Below are 23,640 nucleotides of genomic sequence, written 5' to 3'. Positions count from 1 at the left end.
GACCCAGTATGCGGATTACATGGCCAGGTATTTGGGGACTGTGTGGTTTGACATGTGTATGTTTTGCAGTGTGGGTTATGTGCTTCGTGTTCCTTTGTACATAGATGGTTTAAGAGGATGCATCTTATGCATGTGATACCACCTTGACATAAAGTCATATTTAGTTAACTGTAATTTAGATTGAATAGATGGGCTGGGCTTCTTCCTTTGGCTCCTTACTTTTCTAGGGCTCTTATGACTTCGACACATAGAACTTGGCAGTAAGAATTAAAGACATTTGATCAATTGGCAGGAGCGACATCTTTGTTAGATAGTCAATTTTGGCACTTCCTAATAAATGGAAATTAGTCAATATGAAGTGCCTTTATGTAAGGGCACCAAAAAATACTTTGTATTTCTGGATATCTACCAAAAACATATCTGGAGAAAATCCTCACATTTCCTTTTGCCTCTTAAATGTCACATGCAGAAGTAAGTACAAACACATCCTTCCACCCAGTTTCCCTGCCCTGATGGTGTGAAATAAGCAATAAAACAGCAAAGATGAGGTATAACTACTATTCCCCTGTTCTGAAACTCTACTGAACAGAAGAGTCTGTCTGCCACCTTTGCTTACCAGAAAGGAGTCCTGTCCACATACTCCTGGCCCAGAAGCAACAAGCTCTCATAGCTTACTTGGAGTCACACAAATGCATGTGGGAATTGAAACTAAAACTCTACGTCAAACAAATACTAACTGGCTAGATAATGATGTTAGGACTGAATTTAAAATAAGTAAAGACACTCGCCTCCACATTCTGGGGGGAAGGTGCTAGGTATGTATTCAGTTTGGATATGAAAGAGATGGATTAGATTAGCGATGCCCAGTCTCTTGGTGCCAGTGGTTCCTAACGAAAGCACTTGAGGACAGTCAGCTTTGGTCCTTCAGGCGCAGGAGGCTGGTCATGTTTTCAGACGACTGAAAGGGAACTGCCTCCTTGTTACATTAGCATGTGGATGCTGTCACAATACGGGATATATTGTGGGCACAACCTACTCAGAGCATTACTGTTACATTACCAGACAGGAGGGACATCTGCATTTTGATCATTGACAGAGACATCTCCCACCATTAGACAGAGAAAAGGTAGCAGAGATGGGGCTGAAGACCACCAGGGTCAGGCTCGCAATCACCTCCCTGCCCATTTGTGTCCCCAGGAGAGAAGACAGCAGGAAGTGCTCGGGAAAGTTCACTTAACAGTTAAATCCCCTACGTGAATGAAGCCTTGAGCCTGTTTTGCTTCAAACAATGTTCCATTCAAAGTATGACTCAACTCTTGGGGCCTGATCCAAAGCCCACTAAAGACAATGAGAGTTTTTCCATTGACTTTAGCAGCCGTTGGATGAGGGCCTTGATCGTGATCCTGAAAGCCTGATTTCACATGAGAAAGCCTACACGCAAAAAGAGCAAATCCAGAAATCCTTGCTGAGATTTTATCCGATCCTTTCATAGGTAAGTAATCCAAATACGCCAAGGAAGCCAATTTAGGCCAATTGCTCGCTATCCTGAACTTCACGTAATATTTGATGATCACAGAAATTGATAAGGATAAATCCTTTGGTCCTACACTCCTGCAGAACTGCTTCTGTTTGCAGAGATGCTAAACTGTTTTTCTTCCACCTTTATTTTATCTAGTGTTGTCAGAATGTAATTCAGGAACCATTTAGTACAGACTTCAGTACACGCTATATGTATACAGTTCAGGTTACGGCCTCAGGTCCGGTTATACCCAAACGTGTTGTCTTCATTACAGAAAGTTAAGGTGTTTGAACTGTAGTGTAGGTAAAATAAGTAAGACCAACGCTTTCACATGCTGTTTTTGTGGGCCAGGATGTTTTTAGTAGTATGTATATTACCTTTTTTGGCCATTTTGGAAGACATAACTAATTATGTTTGAAGGAGATTTCTTTAAACCCCAGCATTCACCCATAAAAGAAGCAAAGCAACATCTGGGCTTTGCAGCTTCTCCACATAGGCTGTATGCATTTTCATAGCAAATACCATCTGAAAACATTTTAAATATTTCTAGACATTACTCTCCATATAAACACAGTGTCCAACCATAACTCCTTGACTGGGCAGCTATCTATTGAGACACCTCACTTATCTACATATAGCTGGAGAGCGTGGTGCATGTCAAAATCCCTTGAATGCTACTAATTACAGACTCGGCTCAACGTGTTTTTTTTTATGCCTGAGAAAGTTTTTCGTACGAATATTGTTAGCCCTTTTCTTCAGTGTATATTAACTGGTACATAAATAATAATTGATTGTCCTGGTGGAGTCACAGCACACAAAAAAGAATGCTTCTGCTCATATGGTTTGTATTAACTTCATAAGGGAAACACAGTATATGGGGATTTTTTTGTTTTTATTTTTTTGCTTGTATGTCTACACCCTGGCTGCTGCCCACAGAATTATTTTGGTCAACACAGAGAATGATACAGCCTTGATATGAATGGGGTCCAACATGAGTCAGAGCACAAGTAATACAGTAAGGAGTGCTAATGAGGGGAACGGAGACAGAGCAGCTTCTTTACCTCCACGTTGAATCCTACAGTAAATCTACTTCAGTGATTTCTGTCATAACTTCACCTTGCATGCTGTCTCATTTTAAGCACAGCCAAAACTTCAGATTGCCTCACAGGACTGAATGCTCAGGATCCATCCGTAAGCGTTATTTCCCAGGATAATCCTTGACTTTTGTTTGGGTCTGTTATTTCCCACTTAATACCCACAGCTTTTTAATTGGTTATTATTATTTCGTATTATATTTGAAAATTTTAAGAGTCTCTTAAGAAGCAGAAAAGGAAAAATAATTAAAGAAAAATGTAGAGAATAATCCAAATCCAGTGTGACTTTGCAGATGTGACAGACACTGATTCTTGCCCTTGAGGAAGCAGACAGGAAGCTGTGGTGGGCCAGAGCTCTCAGCCATCATTTGACTGCAAAATATTCCCTTAGGACTAACTTTGTAATATACGATCACACAAAACCCATCAGCAGCTCCTGCACGCAAGCTCTGTGACGTATCCTGTACTGTTGCTGCTGTGCTTACGCTGGGATGATATTTTACGTTATTTTGGTGCCGGTGTAATACAATGGATACTTTTAAATGGATTTAAGAACAACCACTGACCTGCCACATGACTTTGGGCAAGTGACTTGTGTGTGTTGTTTTTTATCCTTTGATATTCTTTCAGACATTTAGTTCCCCTTCTTTCTAATCATAAATAAAAGTATGAACAGTGATGACAAGAAAAGGAAAAGAGGCAACATGAGCACCATACATGGAGAGTGAAGGTAATACAACACAACCAATTTTCAGATGGCATCTGCACCCAGCCTTGGTACAAAATCAGACTAATTTTATACATATGCCTTCTTTTGCACCCCGTTTTGTATGATTAGCTTGTTTGGTTTGCTAGGTAACTTCATGCACTGTCACTCCAAGTAGAAAAGTGCAAGACCAAACTTCAGCTTTACGGTGGACAATCATTAAAAACAATCAGAGATTAAGACAGCACTCTTACCATTGACACCGGTGAGTGCTGAGTTCACATAATGGTGGCAGTATTACATCCTAATTGGTACAAGATTTCATATACTGTACTAAAGACTTAACTACTGCTTACCATCATTAGACTTAGGGTCATGCACAGACAGTTCTTTGGATGCCCAGTCTCCTACTCAATGGTCTATACACAGTGAGAGCTACACATGTTGCTTAGTATCTGTAAGATATCCAGATCATACTGTTGGTTTAAATTCAAGCTATCTTTCAAAATGCAGCTTTGAGACTGAAAAGCCACTCATCATGAAGAGAGGACCTGTAATAACAGAAATGGGAAGACAGGAAGAAGAGACTGGAAAGCACAAAGGCTCTACCAATGACTCCTAGTGCTTGACTGACCCTAGCCTGAGCAATCCAAGATGGGTGATTTGATTAGAAAAAGGGTGGTAAACAGGAAAAGAACACGGAAGGAAAAAATAAACATATAGGGCTGAAAGAAGACTGATACAGAAATTCCATGTGTTGCTTGCTGTTAATAGTTAGTGTCTGTGTGACACATTCACACCATAGCAGGGTGGGTGGGGCTGGGTTTTGATCCTTGCCTGATTGACGTTAATGACATTCTTCCAATGGCTGTGGCTTTCCTCATACCACACCCAGGAGGGGTCAGAGGCAAATTCCTCCTGAGTATTAACGTGAAAAAAACATATTTTTTAGTCAAGTTTTTAAATGATGCCAGGTGTTTGCTCTGGTTGCCTTAACGAGTCTAGCATCGTCAAAGCTCAGCCTGCACTACCCAGCAATGAACCTACAACTCAGCTCTTAAGACTGCATCTGCTATCCGTTTTTAATCCACTTCCAGCTACTAAAATGATTGTACTCATCTCTATGATATTGCCTCTTAAGCAGTGGAAGACAGCAACATCTGTGAGTGTGGATCCATGCCCAACATAGTATTGTCAATTGTGGTGTTTATTTGTGTTGCCTAGAAGCCCCATTAACAGATTGGGATTGTCTGTGACAGCCATGAAACAAAAGCGTTGCACTTTCCATGGAAGGGTTATTTACCCCTGTTGCTTTTGTTCTGTCTGCCATGAAAAGCCTTACTTTCTGCCAATGAAAATAAGGACCAAAAATCAAAAGTGGTGAAGGTCTGCTGCCTTAAATACAGCAGAACTGTTGGATCTGAGGCAGTCACTGAGCAAAGCTGTCAAAGCATTCAGCAAAGCTGAAACCCCCTAACAAGCTAAACCGTGAGCTTCTGAGCCCAGTTCCTGAGACCACAGCAAAAAAAAGAATCATAACCTCTTAAGAGAGAAGTCTTTCTTAAGAAGAATGCCATACAAATGCACTGCTTACTTTGAAAGTGAAAGTCAACATTTTCTGATGCTGTGTACCTAAACAAGAGGTCATGCTGCTGTCCTGAACACTCAACAGAGCCCAAAAAAGGTAATGGCAAGTGTTAAACATCAGATTTTGTGAATACTGGAATCTTTTTTGTGTTAGGCCCTTAATTTTAGGAGTTCTAAATTATGAATAGATTCATACCACATCTAAATTCTATACTGCCAATGGATCTAGCAAAATCAATGTGCTGAAGACTTCAAGAGGCAGTTTCATAACAGCTCGATAGGAAGTCTGTGAAATCTGTACGCCATGGTACTCACGCTAGCCTCATTGCTGTACCCGTGGCAAGGCTGGTGTTTGCATGTTCTGTCCTGTTCTCTTTCCCAGCCTTGCAATCTCTCAGTAGGATCAGTAATAGCCCTGTGGAAGCAAAACGCAGACTGGCCTGGATTGTTCCAATGTCTGCAAACGGGTGGTGCAGCTCCGTGGGGAGGAGGAGGGATGTCTTCCTCTTACCTACCTTGCACACACCAAGGCGATGGCTTAGCCCACACCTGATCAGAAAGCAGGTGGGTTGCTGAACAGGCAGCGTGCACTGCCTCAACTGGTGCTCCTCATCCCTCACAAAGAAAAGTTATGGGCACTACTTTTAATCAGGGATGTGGTAATTACCAAGTTCCACTAACACGGAGCCCTGCACAGACCACAGACCCCCATCATGTAGACCTCAAGTGTGAAATCGTCTCATACTGACAGTACATCGTTACGGTTATACACAACTCAGAATCTTTCAGGTATAGAAATTCCTCCAGGGTCTGAAAACCTGGGTAAGGGTGGGTGGAGATCTATTTATAACAAGACAAATATTTGCTGATGCATGTGTAAACGCAAAAAAAAAAGGGAAGGCAAATCCTTCAGTGAATTAGAATACATTCTGAACAAGTGAGATTAAATAGTGAAATACTTTCATATGAACGTTCTGGATTGACTTCTTAGAACTTATCTTCTAGAACAGAGATCCAAATTAGTCTTTTAACTGTCTGCCTACTCCCAAATTTTGCAAGAACATTTTTTTCTTTCTTTTTTCCCTTTCCCTGGTGAGCCAGTCACACATATGTGTTTTCTCAGGATTACAACAGTGACTCCTTCTCGAGGATGGTTCTATTCTGCACTTCACATCAAGGCTGCAAGTTGAGACTCAGAATGCTAATCGTGCAAGCAAGAGTAACAGAACAATCAGCCACTGCATATCAGCAGCTGAGGACAAACACCAGACACCAATGGGCTTCAAAAGACCAGAGTCCTAAAATGCTTAAACACAATATATTTCCCTTAGCATAGTCCTCTGAGGTTGCACTCTTTTCTGAAACGAAACATCTTCCCACAGAATGTGCTCTATATCTAGGTCAGGCCTTTCCAGAGGGAAGTGGGGATGGGGCACAGGTTTTCACTAGGCACTGGGGTTCTCACTGCCACCAGCCAACCTCAGCAGTGCCACGTGGCTGACAATGCACCTTCTGGGCAAATCACTCCACTAAGCAGCTCCCTGCTTTTCAGATACACTACGTTAGTTACTGGTCAGTAAATTACACTAAAAAAGTAACGCTGGAATTTTTTGGCATGAATATATTAAAGAGGAAAAATTATTTATTACTATTATTTCTATGCCAGCAAGATCTGCAGAAAGACCGGGGACCACAAAATGACAATCCACGCACACAGGCAGTAATAAGGAAATCCAGGTGGCTTTGCTCACCATGTAAAAGGACATGCTAGCAGAAAAAGGCAGGAAAGCTCATGGATTGTTATCCTCAGGTTATAGCTAAGGAGAATGAAGCACTGAGAGTTAAGTATACAGGAACAGGATATTGTGTCTTTGAACAGCCTACGAGTTTTCAGTTGTGCTCACAGGGGTTGAGGTTTCAGAAGAGCTATTTACAGAGAGGAACCAGAGCGTGGACTTGTAGTGTCTTCAAATTGTTTTTCTCATATGGGAAGGAAAGACACAGCACACCAAGCGGGTAACCAAGGAAGTCTGTGACCAGAGTGGGTTTCCAGCTCTTCTGATACACTCTGAAGTGTCTGTACCACGAGACAGTATTGATCTTCGGGGCCCAGTCAGACACCCTGCTTGCCGTTACAGCAATGTGCTACGTAAGCCTGGAAACAGAAAAATGTCACACCCAACCCATACTTCCTTAGTGCCGCTTTTCCTGCATCTTATCATCTATCTTCTTTGATGGAGTCACTTATAAGCTGCATTGACTTTGGGAGTCTGTGAGCTGCCTCTTCCCATTGCTTTGCAAATCTGAGTCAGGCACACAAACAAGAGAGACGGGAAAAAATAGAAAGGGAGAAGTGGTTAAGGCATTCCTCTGTGACGCAAAAGGCAGTGATGTCAGAATTCAGAGACCACAGACACCTCTGCCAAAATGAATGGGATTCCAGCAGGCTCCAGCTGGTCTCATGGTTTGTGCATTCTGCGTTGTTTCCTGGATACCAGCAATTCCCAGCTGTAAACTGAACAACCATTAACCCCTTCCCTCTTGTGGGTTTCCAGACAGTCACTCACCGGGGAGGTTTTTCCCTTGCTGGTAGAAGATTCCAACATTTCATAATCGAGCATCTTGTATGAATCAATGGTTAGTTTAAAAATAACCCCTTGACCCGAACTGTCTGGGAGAGCCATTGAGAACAATGAAAATGATACACTTTTACACAAAGCGATGTTTCTTATCTGATCCCTCAACTGCATCGTGGTGGCCTTGAGTTCAATTCCCCATTTACCCATGGGACTTGCCACTTTTTCCATTTTTCCAGGATCTTATTTTTCCCTTCTTATTTTTTTCCCCTTTTTTTCCCTGCCCCTTCGAGCCCATTTTTTTCATCATATCTCTGCAATAGAAGATAAGACATGACTCCAGCTCTGAAGTTACAGTGGGAATACATCTGAAACCCTGGACCTGACACACAACTCCCAGAAATTTTTGTGAGGGAAAGCATCCAAATTCTTAATCTAGTGCCTGATTCTCTCTTGGCACAAACTGAAAACCTAATTTTGGATCTCAAAACCCTGAACTTCCCGAAAGTAAAAATCTAGGCATGGATTTTTTTTGGCTGAGGTAGCCCTCCCACTGCTGGGAGTGACCAAGAATCTGAATTCAAGCCAGACCAAAATAACCAAACATCTTAATTATTAATCACTATTAATCAAATTGAATTTAAGTTGCAAGGGCAGGTCCCACTGCTCTTCTCTCTGGGTACTGACTGAAAGAATAGAGAGCCAATGAAAAATGTAACTCGGACTGCAACATCCCAACAAACCTCGTCAGCTGGCAAGCACAACGTACGTGGTACTTTAAAATGTGTTTTTGCTGTGCATCAAAGTAGTGAAAGGACAAACACATATAACATCAGGGCAAGTTAAAAATATCATTATTACATTTTTCAACAGGAAGGGGATACACTTCTCCAAAACCTAAAAATTTAAGTAGCTCTGTAAGAGCTCAATTCCGTTTCTAGCCTGATAAGTGCAAGCTGCTGCTGCTGTCAAACTAGGCCTTGATACGTTCTGGGTAACTTATCCAACAAGGAATGTGGGTCAGTGATTCCCAATCAATAAGCACCACTCTCCTCCTTGAGACAGTCTCTCCATGCCCCACCGCAGCGTGATGCACCGAAGGACAGGTTGTCCCGTCAGCACCGCAGGGCACCATCCGGGCAGCCAGGCTCACCTGTGCCTGCCCCCCTGGGTAACCAGCTGGGAGCACAACCAGGGAAAATGCTGGAGTCCTTTCACTGCCTCTCCAGTTTTGAGTTTTTATGGCTTATGTGTTCAATATTTTCTCTCCTAAGGTGAAAATTGCTAGTTCTTCATGTGGCTGGGAGAGTTCAACCTTAAAAAAACAATAACACGAAATGTGCAGAAGTCGATCCTGCGACCTCATCTTCCTCAGCATGTGGTTAGGCCACCGCACCCGTGGCCAGATCCCCATTCGCGAAACGGGCCTCGCGGCCAGCAGCAGTGTGTCACAGAACAACGTCTGCGGACACAGAGCACAAAGACTGCCTTTCTGGAGCCCTGCAGAGTGCCTCTGCCACCCACTCCCCGTCCTTCAGCAGGCTGCAATGCACTTAAGGCATACTCCATGTGTTCCTGTTCCAATCATAAAATGCTACGCAGTCGCCCATTTGTATGACACGAATCGTTAGGCCTTACTCTGTAGAACATTTGGTTTCTCCGTGCGTTACTGCATGGATGTATTATTTACCACAAGCTCAAGTAGTGTACTTCCAGTCCCTCAGGTCCCCTTCAGAAATAATAAAGGTGAATTGTCCCTCAGTGAGAAGAGAGTGATACGAGAAAGAAGGTCAGTGAGCTTAGCAAAACGAAGAGTGAAAAAGTATAAGATTTCTATAAATACATCAAGGGGAAAACAGGAAATGAAGATAGTGAGCAGTTTAAGCTAAACATTACTGCTGGTGCAAGAGCAAACAGACATCAACTGACTACTAGTAAATGAAGGCTGAAAATTAGAAGGCTGACAGCCACTTGTGCAGTCTGATCCTATGGCTGTCGAACATGGGAGCAGCAGACAAAAACCCCAACTATAGAACAAAGCTGTTAAGGCAACAAGAACAATCTCATAACATGGCACTTCGGAGAAGGCGCTTGAGTCAACATCCCAAGCTGTCCATGGTAAGCCTGTATGTCTGAAAGTTTCTCCTTAGCTGCTCTAGCATAGCAGTCAAGCATTTTGCTTTCATTCCACTTGCAGTAATGTTTTCATTTCTGAGACCAAAGAGGAAGAGGAGAGGTTGCGTTGCAGTTCAGGGGCCGAGACATGAAATGGTCAGCCAGTTTGGCTTCTGTTCCCAGCTCCTCAGTCTCTAGCTTCTGGCCTGATCCTTGATCATCCCGCTTTCACTCATTTTTACTCAGTTTACACCAGGTAAGAGTTAAAAATGTACACACATCCTTATTATTTGTACTGTAGTAGTGCTGTAGAGCCCAACACTACATTTCATATGGAATACAATGCCCATCCTCCAAAATGTTTATTACTAGGTATATTTAACAAGCAAATATTGGGAGTAAACACAAGTCAAAAGAATTTGATCCTGATCAGTGTGATGAAGCTGCCTTATTAGTTTTCAAAAGGTCTGTGGGACCTTTGAATCCCAGAAAAGTGACACCATTAATACAGGTTAAATGATCTCTATAGGGCTTAAAGATGCACACATATGGCACTAATAGTAAACAATTATTAATTTCATGAAATATAATGCAAATAGCATACAAATATGAATTATAGAATTATACAATAATTTAGGTTGGAAGAGACCTCAGGAGGTCATCTGCTCCAACCCCTCATTTGTAGCAGGCCAGCTTGAATCAAACTCAATAGAACAGACCTTGAACAAGGAAATCATGCCAGAATCGGTCTTTTTAAATTCTACCATTGCCAAAGAAAGTAGAGTTCTGCATGGCCTCAGCAAATCCAGAGCCAAAGTTTCTGTGATATGCCTGGCGATGTTCTCCCAGACCTCTGGGTTTCCCAGCTATGTGGAAATGAATTTAATTTGAGTCTTGCTCTTAAAATCATTGGTTGTCCTACGGTAATTATCAACATGGCACCCCATAGGAAGATGCTCAAAAGGCCGGTCAGATTAGTTATATCAAGCTGCATTAAAGAGCAGCCAGCCCTGCACACCATTATTAGTCACAGCAGAGATTAAACAAACCTGCTTGGCCTCTTTCCCCTTTGCTTTGTACTGATGTTCACAGATAAACCCATGCGGGAGAAGCTGGAAAGAACTGAATGTCCTGTGGGAGCTCTTATCAAGACCAGGGAGTGAACAGTGAATAACCACTCAGCAAGTCACCTTCTAAGTTTAAAAAGCAGCCTGTTGTTTTAAAGTATGTTAGTCATCAACAAATGGGCTGGAATGTTCTCCATTCCCTCCGTCCCCCCTCTGCAGTCTCCCTCTGCTGGGATTAGCTAGCCAGTTTTCCTTCTGCTTTTTCAGAGAACAAAATCTTTTGCCTGTTTTTAGAATCTCACTTGTGTCATCTTGTTTGGAAAGCTAGCATATATTTGTTCTAACATGTGTTTGTTCCTTTTCGTTTGAAATGTAAGCTCTTGAGACAGGGGCTTCTTTTCAAGCAGTATTTGCCCAGCGCCGGCATGACCATCTTCATTAGAGCCTGCCTCCCTTCCTGGACTGCAAACAGCAATTCCCAGTCATGCAGTGTTTGCTCCTGTGCTTCTTCACAACTGGAAATAGACTCAACTCCTGGCAGCAAGAACCCGATCAGAAAAGACCACAATCCAGTCCAACCCAGTAGAGGTGTCTCAGGAGCTTTGTGGCGGATGGAGCTCTCCTGACTGTGCCCTTCTCTCTCCGTTCTCACTGGTGGGCAAGGATACGCTTCCCAATGCAGCACACAGTCACATTTTTTCGTGTTTCAGTTATTTACAAACAATAGTTCACATGACCTCCTCACAAGTGATTGATTAAAGCCTCTCTTAAAATGTGGGTTCAAAACTATAAAGAACGTCAGTTTCTGGAATACAACCGAAGTGTCCCCAGAGAGCAAAACAGACACCACCCCAGCGCAGTGCCCTAACTCCAGAACAGGGATTCCACAGAACATCAGCTCTTCTAGCCCCGTTTCATTGTGCCTTCTATTCCTCAGCAGTAACACTTCCTGGTCTTCCTTTTCTTTGCAATTTTCTTCCCTTCTGATCTTTCTTCCAGTTCAAGGAATGAGAAGCTAAAGACTCATTTTTTTCTGTGCACTACTAAGATGTCAAGATATCTCATATTGTTAGCAATTACTATTATTAATCATCTATAATTTTAGAAGTACGGGTGGTTTGCTTAGCAAGTATGAAACATGGAATCGTTTGGGACAGTGGGAGGTGAACACTAGAAAACATCACTACTCACAGGTCTTATAACATCAGGGATAATTCTTCAGAATAGCTTCTCATCAACACTGCAAGCACTGATTTGCCAGTTTGGGTACAGCATTTGACTCCAGCTTGATCTCAGGATCTCCTCCTGTTAGGGAAAATGCCACCACTGCCCTCTCCTGTTCTTTCCTTGTCTTCTGTTTTCATTCCTTCTTTTCCTATCTTTTGGTTAACTCAAGACCTACAGTTTTCTTATAGATGTAACACAGAAGAGCACCTAGGAATTTTTTGTGCCCTCTTCTTTGCTGTATTTAGAAGCCCTCATGGCACAGATTGTCTCTTTTCTGCATTTGGTTGTTCAGCACCCAGCACAAGAGATCTTGCCAGGGGCACTGACTACCAATATAACATCCACTCCTCTGACTACAGCACAATCTGCTTGGCTTTCCAGCTCTCACTTCTCACTAATGTTAAAATAAGTTAAATGATATAAAATAGGCAGCATTAGGTTGTTGTTTTTCTGGTATTTCAGACCAGTATCTACTTCCGAAGATCTCTTTACTAGACCATGGAAGAAATATGGGCAAGGCTATGTATTTTCGGGAGCAAGAAGAGCATTCTAAGGGTGAAGACAAGTTTGGGATAGCACCCCCTTTCCCACTGATCCTTGAAGATCTGGGTCTCTGCTGATTAGTTTTGCTGAGAAATTTATTGTTATGAAATCTGCAGCAAGAGAGACTGATAGCACAAAGTCTGAAAAAACACAGGCTGAATGTGCTACAAAATCAGAGTTCAACAAACGTGCAAGAATATAGGCAGTGATCACAGACCCAAGTAAGCAGACAAACAGCTAATTCTGACTTCATGCATGGACAAAGTATCTCAGCTAAACAAAATCAGGGAATCCCAAGTAAAACTAAGCACAGAACAGCACACATGTAACACAGAGCATATGCTATGCCTGCCCAATGGCTGTTCTACGAGTACACAAGTCTCAGACTCATAACTTCGTTGCAGAGTTGTTATTACACAGAGAAAGGCTAATGGGAATAATTAGGAAAATATTAATCAAGCATAATATAACCAGAGCCTCATTTTGTCCTTCATAAAAGGAGACACTTAGCATTTTAGTCTAGCCTCCTCCAAAATGGTTGAGAAATAGCAGATTTCCCACATTCCACTGCTATGACATTGACCGATAAAACAAAAGATATGGATGTGAAGAATGTATGTAAAGATATGTTCCTTCTGCCTGCGAAAGGCTGGACATCATCATGCAAATGTTACTTCACGCTAGGCCAACTGGAGGTCAAGACGTATTCTGAACATCCCATGAAGTCATCTCACCTGAAAAGTACGAGTGCATTTAAGCAACAATAAGCTATTTATGTTGATTCTCAATTTCATAAGCAGGAGTTTATACGGAAGAAAAATGTTGAGAGACCATTTCTCAGAACATTAACACGAAAGCTCAATATACAAACAGACAGGAGAGGAAGGCTACTTTCCTATCCATGATTCTGGGAATGAGAAGGATTCAGAACACTACAGATGGCATCTGGACATGAAGTCCACACATCTGGGTGCAGAATACATCACCGCCATACTGGGTCAAACTATTCTCTCTTTTATGGATTCAGAATGGGTTTTAAGTCAGAGAACAAGGAATGGAAAACTTTCCCGTTTCCTTAGGGGAACCTTGTCATCCAGGTTTGGTTGAATCACAACTGTATGAAAGTCCATCTCAAAGGCAGTGTGATATTCTGTGCCATTTTAAAGGAAAACTATAATTTGAAGTGGACCACTATGTGAATATTCTCAGACGAAGATAGAGTCATATGATACAATCCTAAAGAGCTGCCTGTTTCTGGAGATTAACAAATCGTTTTTACATCACTAGGTGATACATGAGAAGGGAAGAGAACAGTGATTTTAGATATAATTCTTCGTGACTTTGTGACTTATCTCACTTTTACCTGATATCTGTATCTTGTAACACCTCCATCACATCTCAGATCTTGCACTCCGTGTGTGGCTATTTAGCTGTTTACATACTGAGGTAAAAACCTATGGCTATGGAAAAAGATAGCATTTTAAATACAGAATCAGCTAAGCTGATTTTCCCCCTGCTTAATTCTTGCACCGAGAGACAATGAAGTCACTAGCTTGCTATAAACACCACTACGACATCAGAAGGTAGACAAATTCCTCAGGTTGGCATGTAGTCTATCCTATCAAGTGTCCACATCACAGTATCAAATTCTCCTTCAGGTACAGAAGCATCAGAGGTGATCAGATTCAGAGGATATGCTGGAACTCCCAGCCATCCAGCACGTCAGCCTCCAGCCCAACAGAAGTTTCTCTGAAGTAGATTTATAGGTTCAAAGGTTGTAAGAGCCAGAAGGGGATATTATGATCCCCTAATTTGACCTCAATACAGAGGCTGTAATTCTTCTTAAGCCTAAACCAAAGCACATATTCTTGAAAGATATCTAATCTCGTATTAAACATTCAATAACTGGTGAAGACACTGCTGCCCCTGATAAACAATTACATCATTTAATTACTTTCACTGCTAGCAAGTTCTATATTACTAATTTGAGAGATACTTTTTTTTTTTTTAACTTTTGTTTCTAGCACAGAATATCGTTATGTTTTTGTCTGCATGACTGAAATGTCCTAATTATTGAATGTCTTTCATCTGCAGGTATCTACACAGGGTAGTCAAGTAATTTCTAAAATCCTTTCTTCGAAATGAATTGAACCAAAACTTGTTTACCAATTGCTGGACTGTTTTTGTCTTTTCAATTTCCCTTCAGGATTTTTGCATACTGTTTTGAGTAAGACCACCAGAACTAGACACTGTGTTTAAATAACAGTATTATTAACACAGAATAATTTTGATTTTTCTGGGGTGGACTAAGAGCTTTGTAAGTCCATACACAACTGTGTTACTTAAGGTGACAGCCTGGCTCTTTGGCCACTCATTTCCTGATCCTGTGTGTTTAAATTATGTTGTTTGAGGGAGTTTCTTTCTATTTTTTTTCCTCTGACTCTTTTTTTGTGTGTTATGAAAAGAGGCTCTTCATGAAAAGTTAGAACAAGAACAATCTCCCTTGGCTTCCCTCCAGTTCCTGGAGGTAAAAGCATGACAAGTAGTGTTATTCCATAAAACTGACAAATAATCTTTGCCAAATTTTTCCCAATTAGAGCCTATCAATCTTTACAATGAAGCCCTTTATTCATCCATAAACAAAGTCCAATTATATTGTGCTAGGAAAAAGGAGGGGCAGGTGCTTCTACATTCAGAACATGAGCACTAGTAAGATGGAAAGGCTTTTTTTTCTTTTTTTTTTTTTTTTTAACTGACTTACTCTTTGTATGCCACAGCTGTCTTGTGATAATGATAACTCTGGATAACTGACCAGAGAGTCAGTGACAAATTTTGATGATGCCCATCACCCAGAAGCATGCAACACCCAATCATTTCTAGTGTGGTCTTCTCCAGAGGAGTTTCTGGCACCTTATATAGCCAATATGTGTACAAAGAACAAATGAAAATGTAAATGGGGCAGTTAGAAATTTCTCCTGCTTCCCGAGCTCTTCATCACATAGTTGACTCATCGTTGTCTTCAGGATAGATGACAATGCCTGTCTCACTCTACATCCTGCCTCCCTCATTAAGACTTAGAAAATTAAAAGGAACAATCTTTAGAATCCGAGCACCAGCTTTCACACTGCAATCAGAGTACAAGGTAAAGACTACCTATTTATCTGAGCAGCCATGAAGAAGCTGAGCGCTGTCAAAGTATTTCAGGGTTTCTAAGGCAAGATTTAAGTTAAGCTCAAGTCTGTGGACAGTGCTGAACTTGCATCGCCAGGATTATCTTCATGTAAATGGCATGGACTTGGCTGCAAAACCTATGGCTACAAAAGGCAATTTTTGGTATTCACCTTCACAAGAGCTGAGTTCTTTGCTCCAAACAGTGACAGCTCATTTGCCATGCTGATAAATGGTCTTGATCTATGGCTGTCTAATGTGCAGGTCTCCTACTGGATGGATATTTTGAATACAAACTGCCTTCTGAATCTGGTCCAGGAGGCACAATTGTTTGCACTGGGACACTGTTGACCATTGTCTTTGTCTCTTACAAGATTCCTACACTTTGTTTTCTTTCCAAGACACAAACAAAAACCCAAACAAAATATTCCTTCGAAAAAATAGTTCAGTAGCTTTTCAAAACTATAAACTCCAGGAGAGAGAGGGAACCAGACCAATTAAAAATCAAGCTCTCGTAAGGAGATGGGCAATTTTGCTGTAGAAATAGATAAGCCTGTGGATAATTCTCTCTGTGCAGCAGTACTCAGTTGACATTTATGTTATCCTGACTATCCTTTTGTTACCCAGACTACCCAATAATTTCTTTACATATCATTGTAATTTAGAGTTCATTTATACTATCCAACAAGACAACATCCAGATGCTGAATGAAGGCGTAGTTCATTTTTCCTCTTAACACATACACAACTCTTGATGTATATAATGAAAGCCAAAAGAGTTTTGATCAACGTCAGTAATGAAATACATCATGTTTGTGTGTGTATATATGAATGCTTATTTGGCATCTTTTGCCCAAGGGTCTTTATAAAGATCTTCCCATCCAAGAAATGGGATATAAAAGGGTTGCTTACATCACTCAAAATCAACAGTAAAGAATAAACTTGTACATTCTGATAACTTTGCTGCTGGCTAATTCACTAAGCAGTGCCGTATGTCAGTTTTCAAAGCAGAACAGTGGCCTTACTTCAAATAATGTAAAGATAGTTTCAATGCAAAGTTAGTTTCACCTGTTCAGAAGATTCAGATGAAATATATCATCACAGGATATGTTACTTATTGGATAGAGAACATCCTAAGCCATACGACTACTAAGGCAGAATCCTGATCCCAGGTCAAATGTTGAAGTTCTCACACATTTCACTTGTGCCAAGAACTTACCCCCGTTCCACCTCTGTTGTTTAACTTTGGACTAACATTTAATCCATGTGTATGTCAAACTGTCCATCTGCTTACGAGTTAGACGAACTTGTTTATCCTTTGACGATAGTCTAAAAAAGTTGAAATCCTTCAGTTTAGAGAAGACTGAGGGGGGATATGCTAACCCTTGATTACAAATTACTGATTACAAAATCAGTTACATGGTGGAAAAGCTCAATATATAGCTATTTTTCACCAAATCTCAAAATAAAAGAGCTGAGAGACGCTTGAAAATTAAAACAGGTCAATTAAAAAACTACTTCTTCGTACAGCAGGTAGTGAATTTCTGGAACTCAATGCCAAAAGAAATTGCAGAACTAGACAGTATCAGCAGGCATGAGAAAGGGTTAGACAAATTCAGGGACAGCAGGACCATTAACAGACACTAAACAGAGATGTTCTCTCTACCCTCGCTAAAACAGCAGTTCTAGATGCCCTGGAAAAATCAAGGAAATGGACTTCAGAATGAAGAAATGGGAAATGGAATCAGAAAGTGGCCAGGCTCATGGCTTCCTCTAAAAATCATCTCCTTCTCCAAACCATTGGACTGGCCCAGGAGGGTGTTTATTATGCTCCAATGTCATTGTTCTGAGGTTATTTATTAAGCACAATATATCCCGAGAATTTTGTATTCTAGTTGTCATATTTTATGTGTAACATTCATTTCAGTGAAGATAGTTCCATTTTGAAATTATTATTATGTAGTTATGAAACTTTTTGTGACTATCTTCTTTTCTGTCATTGAACACGATCCACCACTCTACTAGTACAGACCATGATTCATTTGGTCTGTGCTTCTTACGAGTCTTATTTTAGTAGCTTGGTTGTTACTTGGCTCTGATCCACTGGGATTAGATTTGATTACAGAACTAATACACTGGATAACTATAACCTGTCACGTAAAACAACCATTCACTCTGACATTGCTGGTGGTGTATTTTTTACCAGCGCATTGAAAAACTACAGTGCATTTTTTCTCAAATTGTTTTTTATGTATCATATCGTAAAAGGAAACATTACATCTCATGTGCTATTAAAATGAAATTCTCCTTTTTCTAAAATTCTCCTTTATATTCAGAAATAAAGTTATTTCACCACAAATGGAAAATGCTCCGTGTTTCTAACATGCAAGGTCACAGGTTGATATTACATACATCAAAATCAAAATTTCCTGAGTTACTATGGGACTAAAGCTGAGATTTGCGTGCTAGCCCTCTACATCTGGAACCACACATCTGGGAGACAAAATTAAAAACACAAGTTAAGCAAGTTGTAGCTTCCCAGCTATGTAGCTAGAATTTCCAAAGCGACAGGATGTTGTGGTATCTCCCTGAAAGCTGTCCTCACCTTGATGATGAATTACAGTTCCTGTAATTTTTGGCCACATGGCATCATGTGATCCCATGATGTCCATAGCTTCACCAGGATAATCACAGTAGGATAATGCAGCTTTGCTTCTGCTGACTACAAAAAAAAAAAACCAACTTACAAACCAATCACTGGTTTAGAATATGCATTTCGGCATCTACCACATATGGCATTTGTGTGACTATGTTTCTCTTTCTAAGAAACTAAATATAGATTTAAATGCAGTAGGTACTTTACTGAGGCAAAATAAAAGTGTCCTGGATAAAAAATGGCAATGGAATTGCAAGCTGTTCCCACTGATACAGTTGCTTCTGCTCCTACTGGGTGAGTAAAAGCAATAGGAAACGGGAAGTGATGAGATAGCTCGTACATTGCTCATGGCATCATGGCAAGAGTTTACACACATTATCAGGATTACAGACAACAGGACTAGGCATTCTTTTTTTATTTTCTGAGAAAAACTAGAAGAGGAAATGAAAGGGATTGTGTATTAATTGTGTTTAAAAAGTGATTAGTTGTGTATTTACTTACGTTAGCAAAAGTCTAATAGCCTGAGTTACCTAATACAGAATCTGACCACTCAAGACAGTTTGTTGTTAAAAATGGAGTTACTTAGGAGCTACCACCCTACCCAACACATTGCTATAACCAAGGAAGGTGTTACACTTCATTACCCCTCATCAGGCCTCTGGGCTATGTAAAAGAAGTGGATCAGCCTAGATTGCCTTTGTCTAGGAAGTCACAGGAGGGGATGTCTGTCCTGAAATGAGAAGGGAATACTTCAGTAGTTTCAGTTTTGACAATTTACTTGGGAGCTTGAGCACTTTTACAACAGGACTTTGAAATGTGGGCCACAGACAGAGGTAGAAGGTTAGAGTTAACCACAGTATCCTAGCTCTTGGCATTTCAAGCTTCTTAGGTTTCATATTTTTACTATAAACAATACTGGTTTAGGAAAAAGTGATGCATTGTAGCAGATTGCATACCAGTGTGGAAGTTGGAAGATATGTAGGCTTATGCTTGCTTGTACCACTGAGCACAAGTGGACGAGTCTCTTCACCTCTCCAGCCCTGTTTCCTCTCCCAGTACTTTGGATATAAAGCAAATTGTCTCCTACTCAGTTCTGAACAACAACGAACCTGCTGAGGACAGATCCTCCCTAAATCAACTAGGGACTCACTGGCATCAGAGCACAACTTGGTAATCTTAATGCTAAAAAGATTTTGCTTTTCTGCACCTCTGGTAGCCCAGCAGAAGAGCTGCTCTCCCTACAGCAACAGGCATTGGACAGAGTTTATCCCAAACAGCATTTTGCAGTCCAACACACATAAGCTTCCCTTTCTCTTGCCCAATAAAAACAAGCTCACACTTCCCAAGGTTTGCCACTCTCACCAAAGCAAGGTGTTTGTACCGTGAATGTTTTCGTTTTGTACAGAATAATGTCAAGGCAATTAGGAAAGTATTGAAGTGCTACATTTTCCTTCATTTATATTATATTCTCCTTTATGACACACCATGCGCACTGTGGAGTGTCACAGACAACCCCATGAATAATTCCTACAGAGTTCCCATATGAAAACAGAATGTGAAAAGAATCTTTTCACCCCCCAGCACTCCGGGCAAGAGTGAGGCATTATTCAGAGAGGAAGCATACACATAAAAAAGTCAAGGGATATGGGGTTTAATCCTGTTTATGCCATAAACACTCAGTGTGACTTTGGAGAAATCATTTAAATGCCATTTTGTTTTAGTTTGTTACGGACTGCTCTGACAGCCAGTATCTGCTTGATTTGTTCCCGTTCGTGTGTTCTTTTCCTTTAAAAAAGCAAGGCTCGGGTCTGAAGAAATCCTGCGGAGGGAGTGAGAAATTGCTTCTTCCCTTGAACAGCAATCTGCCCTGGGAAAGAAGCCTCCAGACCAGAAGAAAGACCACGACAGACAAATGGGAGCGAGACAGCCCCAGCGAGGAGCAAGGAGCCCGCGGCTCAACGTGACAGCGGCGCAGAGCGAGGCGATTGAGCAAGGACCAGGCCTCGGCGCGCTGGGAAGAGCCCGGAGGGGCCGTGCCCAGCCACTGGTCGGGGGGACTTGTTTACAAGCTCTTTTTCTTTCTGTTCTGTCTCAACGAATTATTTGGAGTTCTCTTCATTTAAAAGGTTAAGGATGTTAATTCCTATTCTAACATAACGTGGCCTTTGGGGATTTCTTTTGTTCTAGCTAGCTCTGGGCCACTTGGCAGCAAGCTCAAAGCGCGGCCGCAATGCCAGGGTAAGTCGCGGGGCCCTCACGGGGCCTGTGGTGGCTGGGGGCTGCAGGTGGAAGAGCCTGGCTCCTCTGCCCCCTGGCAGGGCACAAACTCTCCGTTCTGTTCATTACCGACACCAGGACTTTGCATCACGATCAGAGTCCTCAGATTTGATTTCTTTTCTTTACAACTGCTGATTACTGCTGCTGGTTTCAAAGACGATGCAGAAACTGCAGCAGGTTTCTGACGGAGCTGAGTGGAAGACAGGCCACGAGGCCGTGCGGGCTTTTTACAGCTTTCTGTCATGCTTTTCCTTTTCCTTTGCTCTTGAAGCTGACCGGTAGACTTCCACTAAAATGGCCCAGAGCATCCAGGTATGGCTAATTTTTTTTTCCTTCTCTGTGACAGAAGACACACCATTAAAAGACCTACCATAATTTTGTACTGTACCAATGCAAATAAAAAATAAATTATTGAAAATGAGTTCTACAGCTGATGCTAAAAAGCACTTGAAAATCAACTAAATCTGCATATGTAAGCTAGCTTTGATTCCAAGCACGAATTCACATTTAAGTGCCCACATGAAGTGAAGTCTAAACTTAGACATTTCAGGTGAAAGAACATAGGCTAGAAGGAAAACTTTTCCGAACGCATGAAATCAGACATGCTCGCTAAAAAAATTTGAAGCATATAATGTTGGAATACAAAACAGTCACAGCAGTTTACATATAAGGATGTAACCTGAAGCATAAAGGTGGTTTGTAATAATAAAAAGACAATCTGACATGTTGGCATTACTGATGCCAATGCCAAAAAGTCACTGCTATATGAAATATTTAAAACAAACAAAACAAACAAACAAAAACTGTATCTTGCCTATCCAAAGATAGTACATTATATGGCAGGAGCTCTGTTAGGACTGATGGTCAACCTCTTTTATTAGATACTTAATTTCACCGAATTGCTTCTTCTTCTTTCCCCAGCTATAACATCATTCTAGCTGCTACAGCTTTCTTATCCCAGAACTCTAACACAAAACAAACACGATTTTACTAAAAAATAAAAATCCCGTTGTGATAAAAGGCATTCCTGACATTCACTTGCCCCAAAGGAACCTATTTTGTTTGCCTAAGAGTTTATGAAAAGAAAATTGAAATGGATTCAACATGGACAAAGATAATTTCTAATTTGGGGTTAACTCAAAGGTTTAAGACAGCATGTAAGTATTTACTATGTGCTTAAATCTCACTGAAATGAATTATATATAACTGCATTCTTAAAATTAAGCACATGATGTACTGCTGTCCCAAGCAGCTAAGTACACACTTCATTACTTTCCTGAATCAGGGCCACAGTCTGTGGGATTTTCTCTTTCATTAACTGATTCCTAACAAGGCACGTACAGATAACTGAACCTTCCCCACTGACATATCTGTCAGCAGTTATGAAAACCAATGTGTAACACTTAGAACACCTGGGCAAATAATCTTTCATAGTAAAACACTTCAACTATATTCACTTTATGCACCACGTATGATTGTTTATTTGTTTTGGCGCTGCCCTGATTAGGGTGGAATCTTGCCATATACTGCAAGAATCAGACTTTACCAGGTTAATTTTGTACTGAGAACTTTTGTTGATCCAGAATTGAACTAGCTTCATTGTTAAGTTCTTTTGGAACACCGAATGTTTTGTTTGATGTCCTTTTAAATCACCATGGGAAGCTGTGTGCCACGGATACTTCATGTCGCAGGAATTAGCAAAGCTTAAAGATAAGGTGAAGATTTGGACATACACAACACTACTGTCACCACGAGACACTGCTGTGTTATGGCTTTGTCAGGATCTTGACATACACCAAGTGGCAGGTAGACTTAGAGAATAAATTTGGCTCCCTCAAATTATCTAATAAAAGACAGAAGTAGGAGTGAAGCTAAAAGCACATCGTCTCTCAGAGGTTTTGTTAATTACAGAAAAACATTGGTGGAAGGAAAGCAGACTGCAAACTTCTTGGGCTGCATCTGTCTGTCTCCACATCCCGCACAAGCCCAGCCCCAGCCCGTACAAGTGTGTGCCTCTGCCCCAGAGCCACGGCACGCATCCAGGTTGGGGATGTGCTACCGAGTGCTCCTGGGCCAGCGCCGGGGCAGCCCTCAGATGGGGACCATCCACATGCACTTGCTTGGAGGGAGTAGAGGGCACCTGGTGGGGTGGAGAATGTGACAGCAGTGGCCTAATGCTCTCTCACCTGAAAATCACCAGGAGAAGGAAAGATGAGAGTGGAAGAAAGACGCCTGGGGTCTTGGGAATTGTTGGAGAGACAGAGACACTTCTCCTTTCGGACAGAGAGGTGAGAAGTTGGGCTGTGCTTCTACCACCTCTCCCCCCCAGGCTCTGCCACCATCCCACCTCTGTCCCGAGCACAGCGGACACAAGCAGGCAGGCAGCAGCGTGGGCTGCAGGCACCAGGAGTGTCCGGGTGGGGGGATGTGATGATTCGCCTCTTGTTTGGCAACTGCTGTGTTAGATCACAGTTAATCTCCTGATGTCTCTATGGATTATTCCTCATGTAATTCCCGGAACGCTTTTTCTTAACTAGTTCTATGTTACTGTACAGAGAGATCTGCCACAGCTTTCTTAGAGTAGTTAATCCTCAGTTTATAATCTGTGCTTATTAAGATCTTTATCCTTGTTCATATTCATCTGTTGGTAACTCTACGGTTAAGGTCATTAATGTTATGCTAAGTATCATACAAAATTAAGCTAGTGTTTTTTCTCCACTCCTGTAACTGGTTTTGCTTTTATTCTATTTAATCCAATTTACGAGAACTTACTGCTTCAATACTAGGATTGGAAGATACCCAAATAGTTTACTTGCACGGACTTCATCTGGAACTACCAAACCCTTAACTATCCCCACTTCCTCCTTCATGTTTAATTTACTCACATGTGACTGCCTCCCACTTCTTCTGAAGTTACAAGCCCAATTTTAATGGGAGTGGGATCTGTAGCTTAAATAACCACACAAGTTATCCTTTATGTAGTGCCACAGACATCACAGAGATCACACTGGAACTTCCATTTTTACTGCCACGTTTTCCTTTAATACAGAGACATCTGTACCTATTTCCTTTTCAATTTTAGATTTCACTGGATCTTGTTCTGTCC

At 41.3% G+C, this 23,640-nt stretch overlaps 1 protein-coding gene across 9 annotated transcripts in view; it reads right to left on the bottom strand.

The window, feature by feature from the left end:
- Nucleotides 1-23,640, bottom strand: part of LOC310882529 (uncharacterized protein) — a gene marked incomplete at its 3' end in the record, with an annotated part of 172,510 nt that overhangs the window by 91,501 nt on the left and 57,369 nt on the right. For 2 of the 9 annotated variants that reach the window (XM_083801423.1, XM_083801424.1), the window contains exon 4: nt 18,207-18,323. The exons of the other annotated variants lie outside the window; for them this stretch is intronic. In XM_083801423.1, coding sequence (XP_083657549.1) covers nt 18,207-18,323 — 117 coding nt within the window. The remainder of the gene's footprint in view (nt 1-18,206; nt 18,324-23,640) is intronic. 9 annotated transcript variants of the gene reach the window in all.

Source organism: Anser anser, assembly GCF_964211835.1.
Source record: "Anser anser genome assembly, chromosome: 16".
Taxonomy (NCBI): domain Eukaryota; kingdom Metazoa; phylum Chordata; class Aves; order Anseriformes; family Anatidae; genus Anser; species Anser anser.
This window is presented reverse-complemented; position numbering and strand designations above follow the sequence as displayed.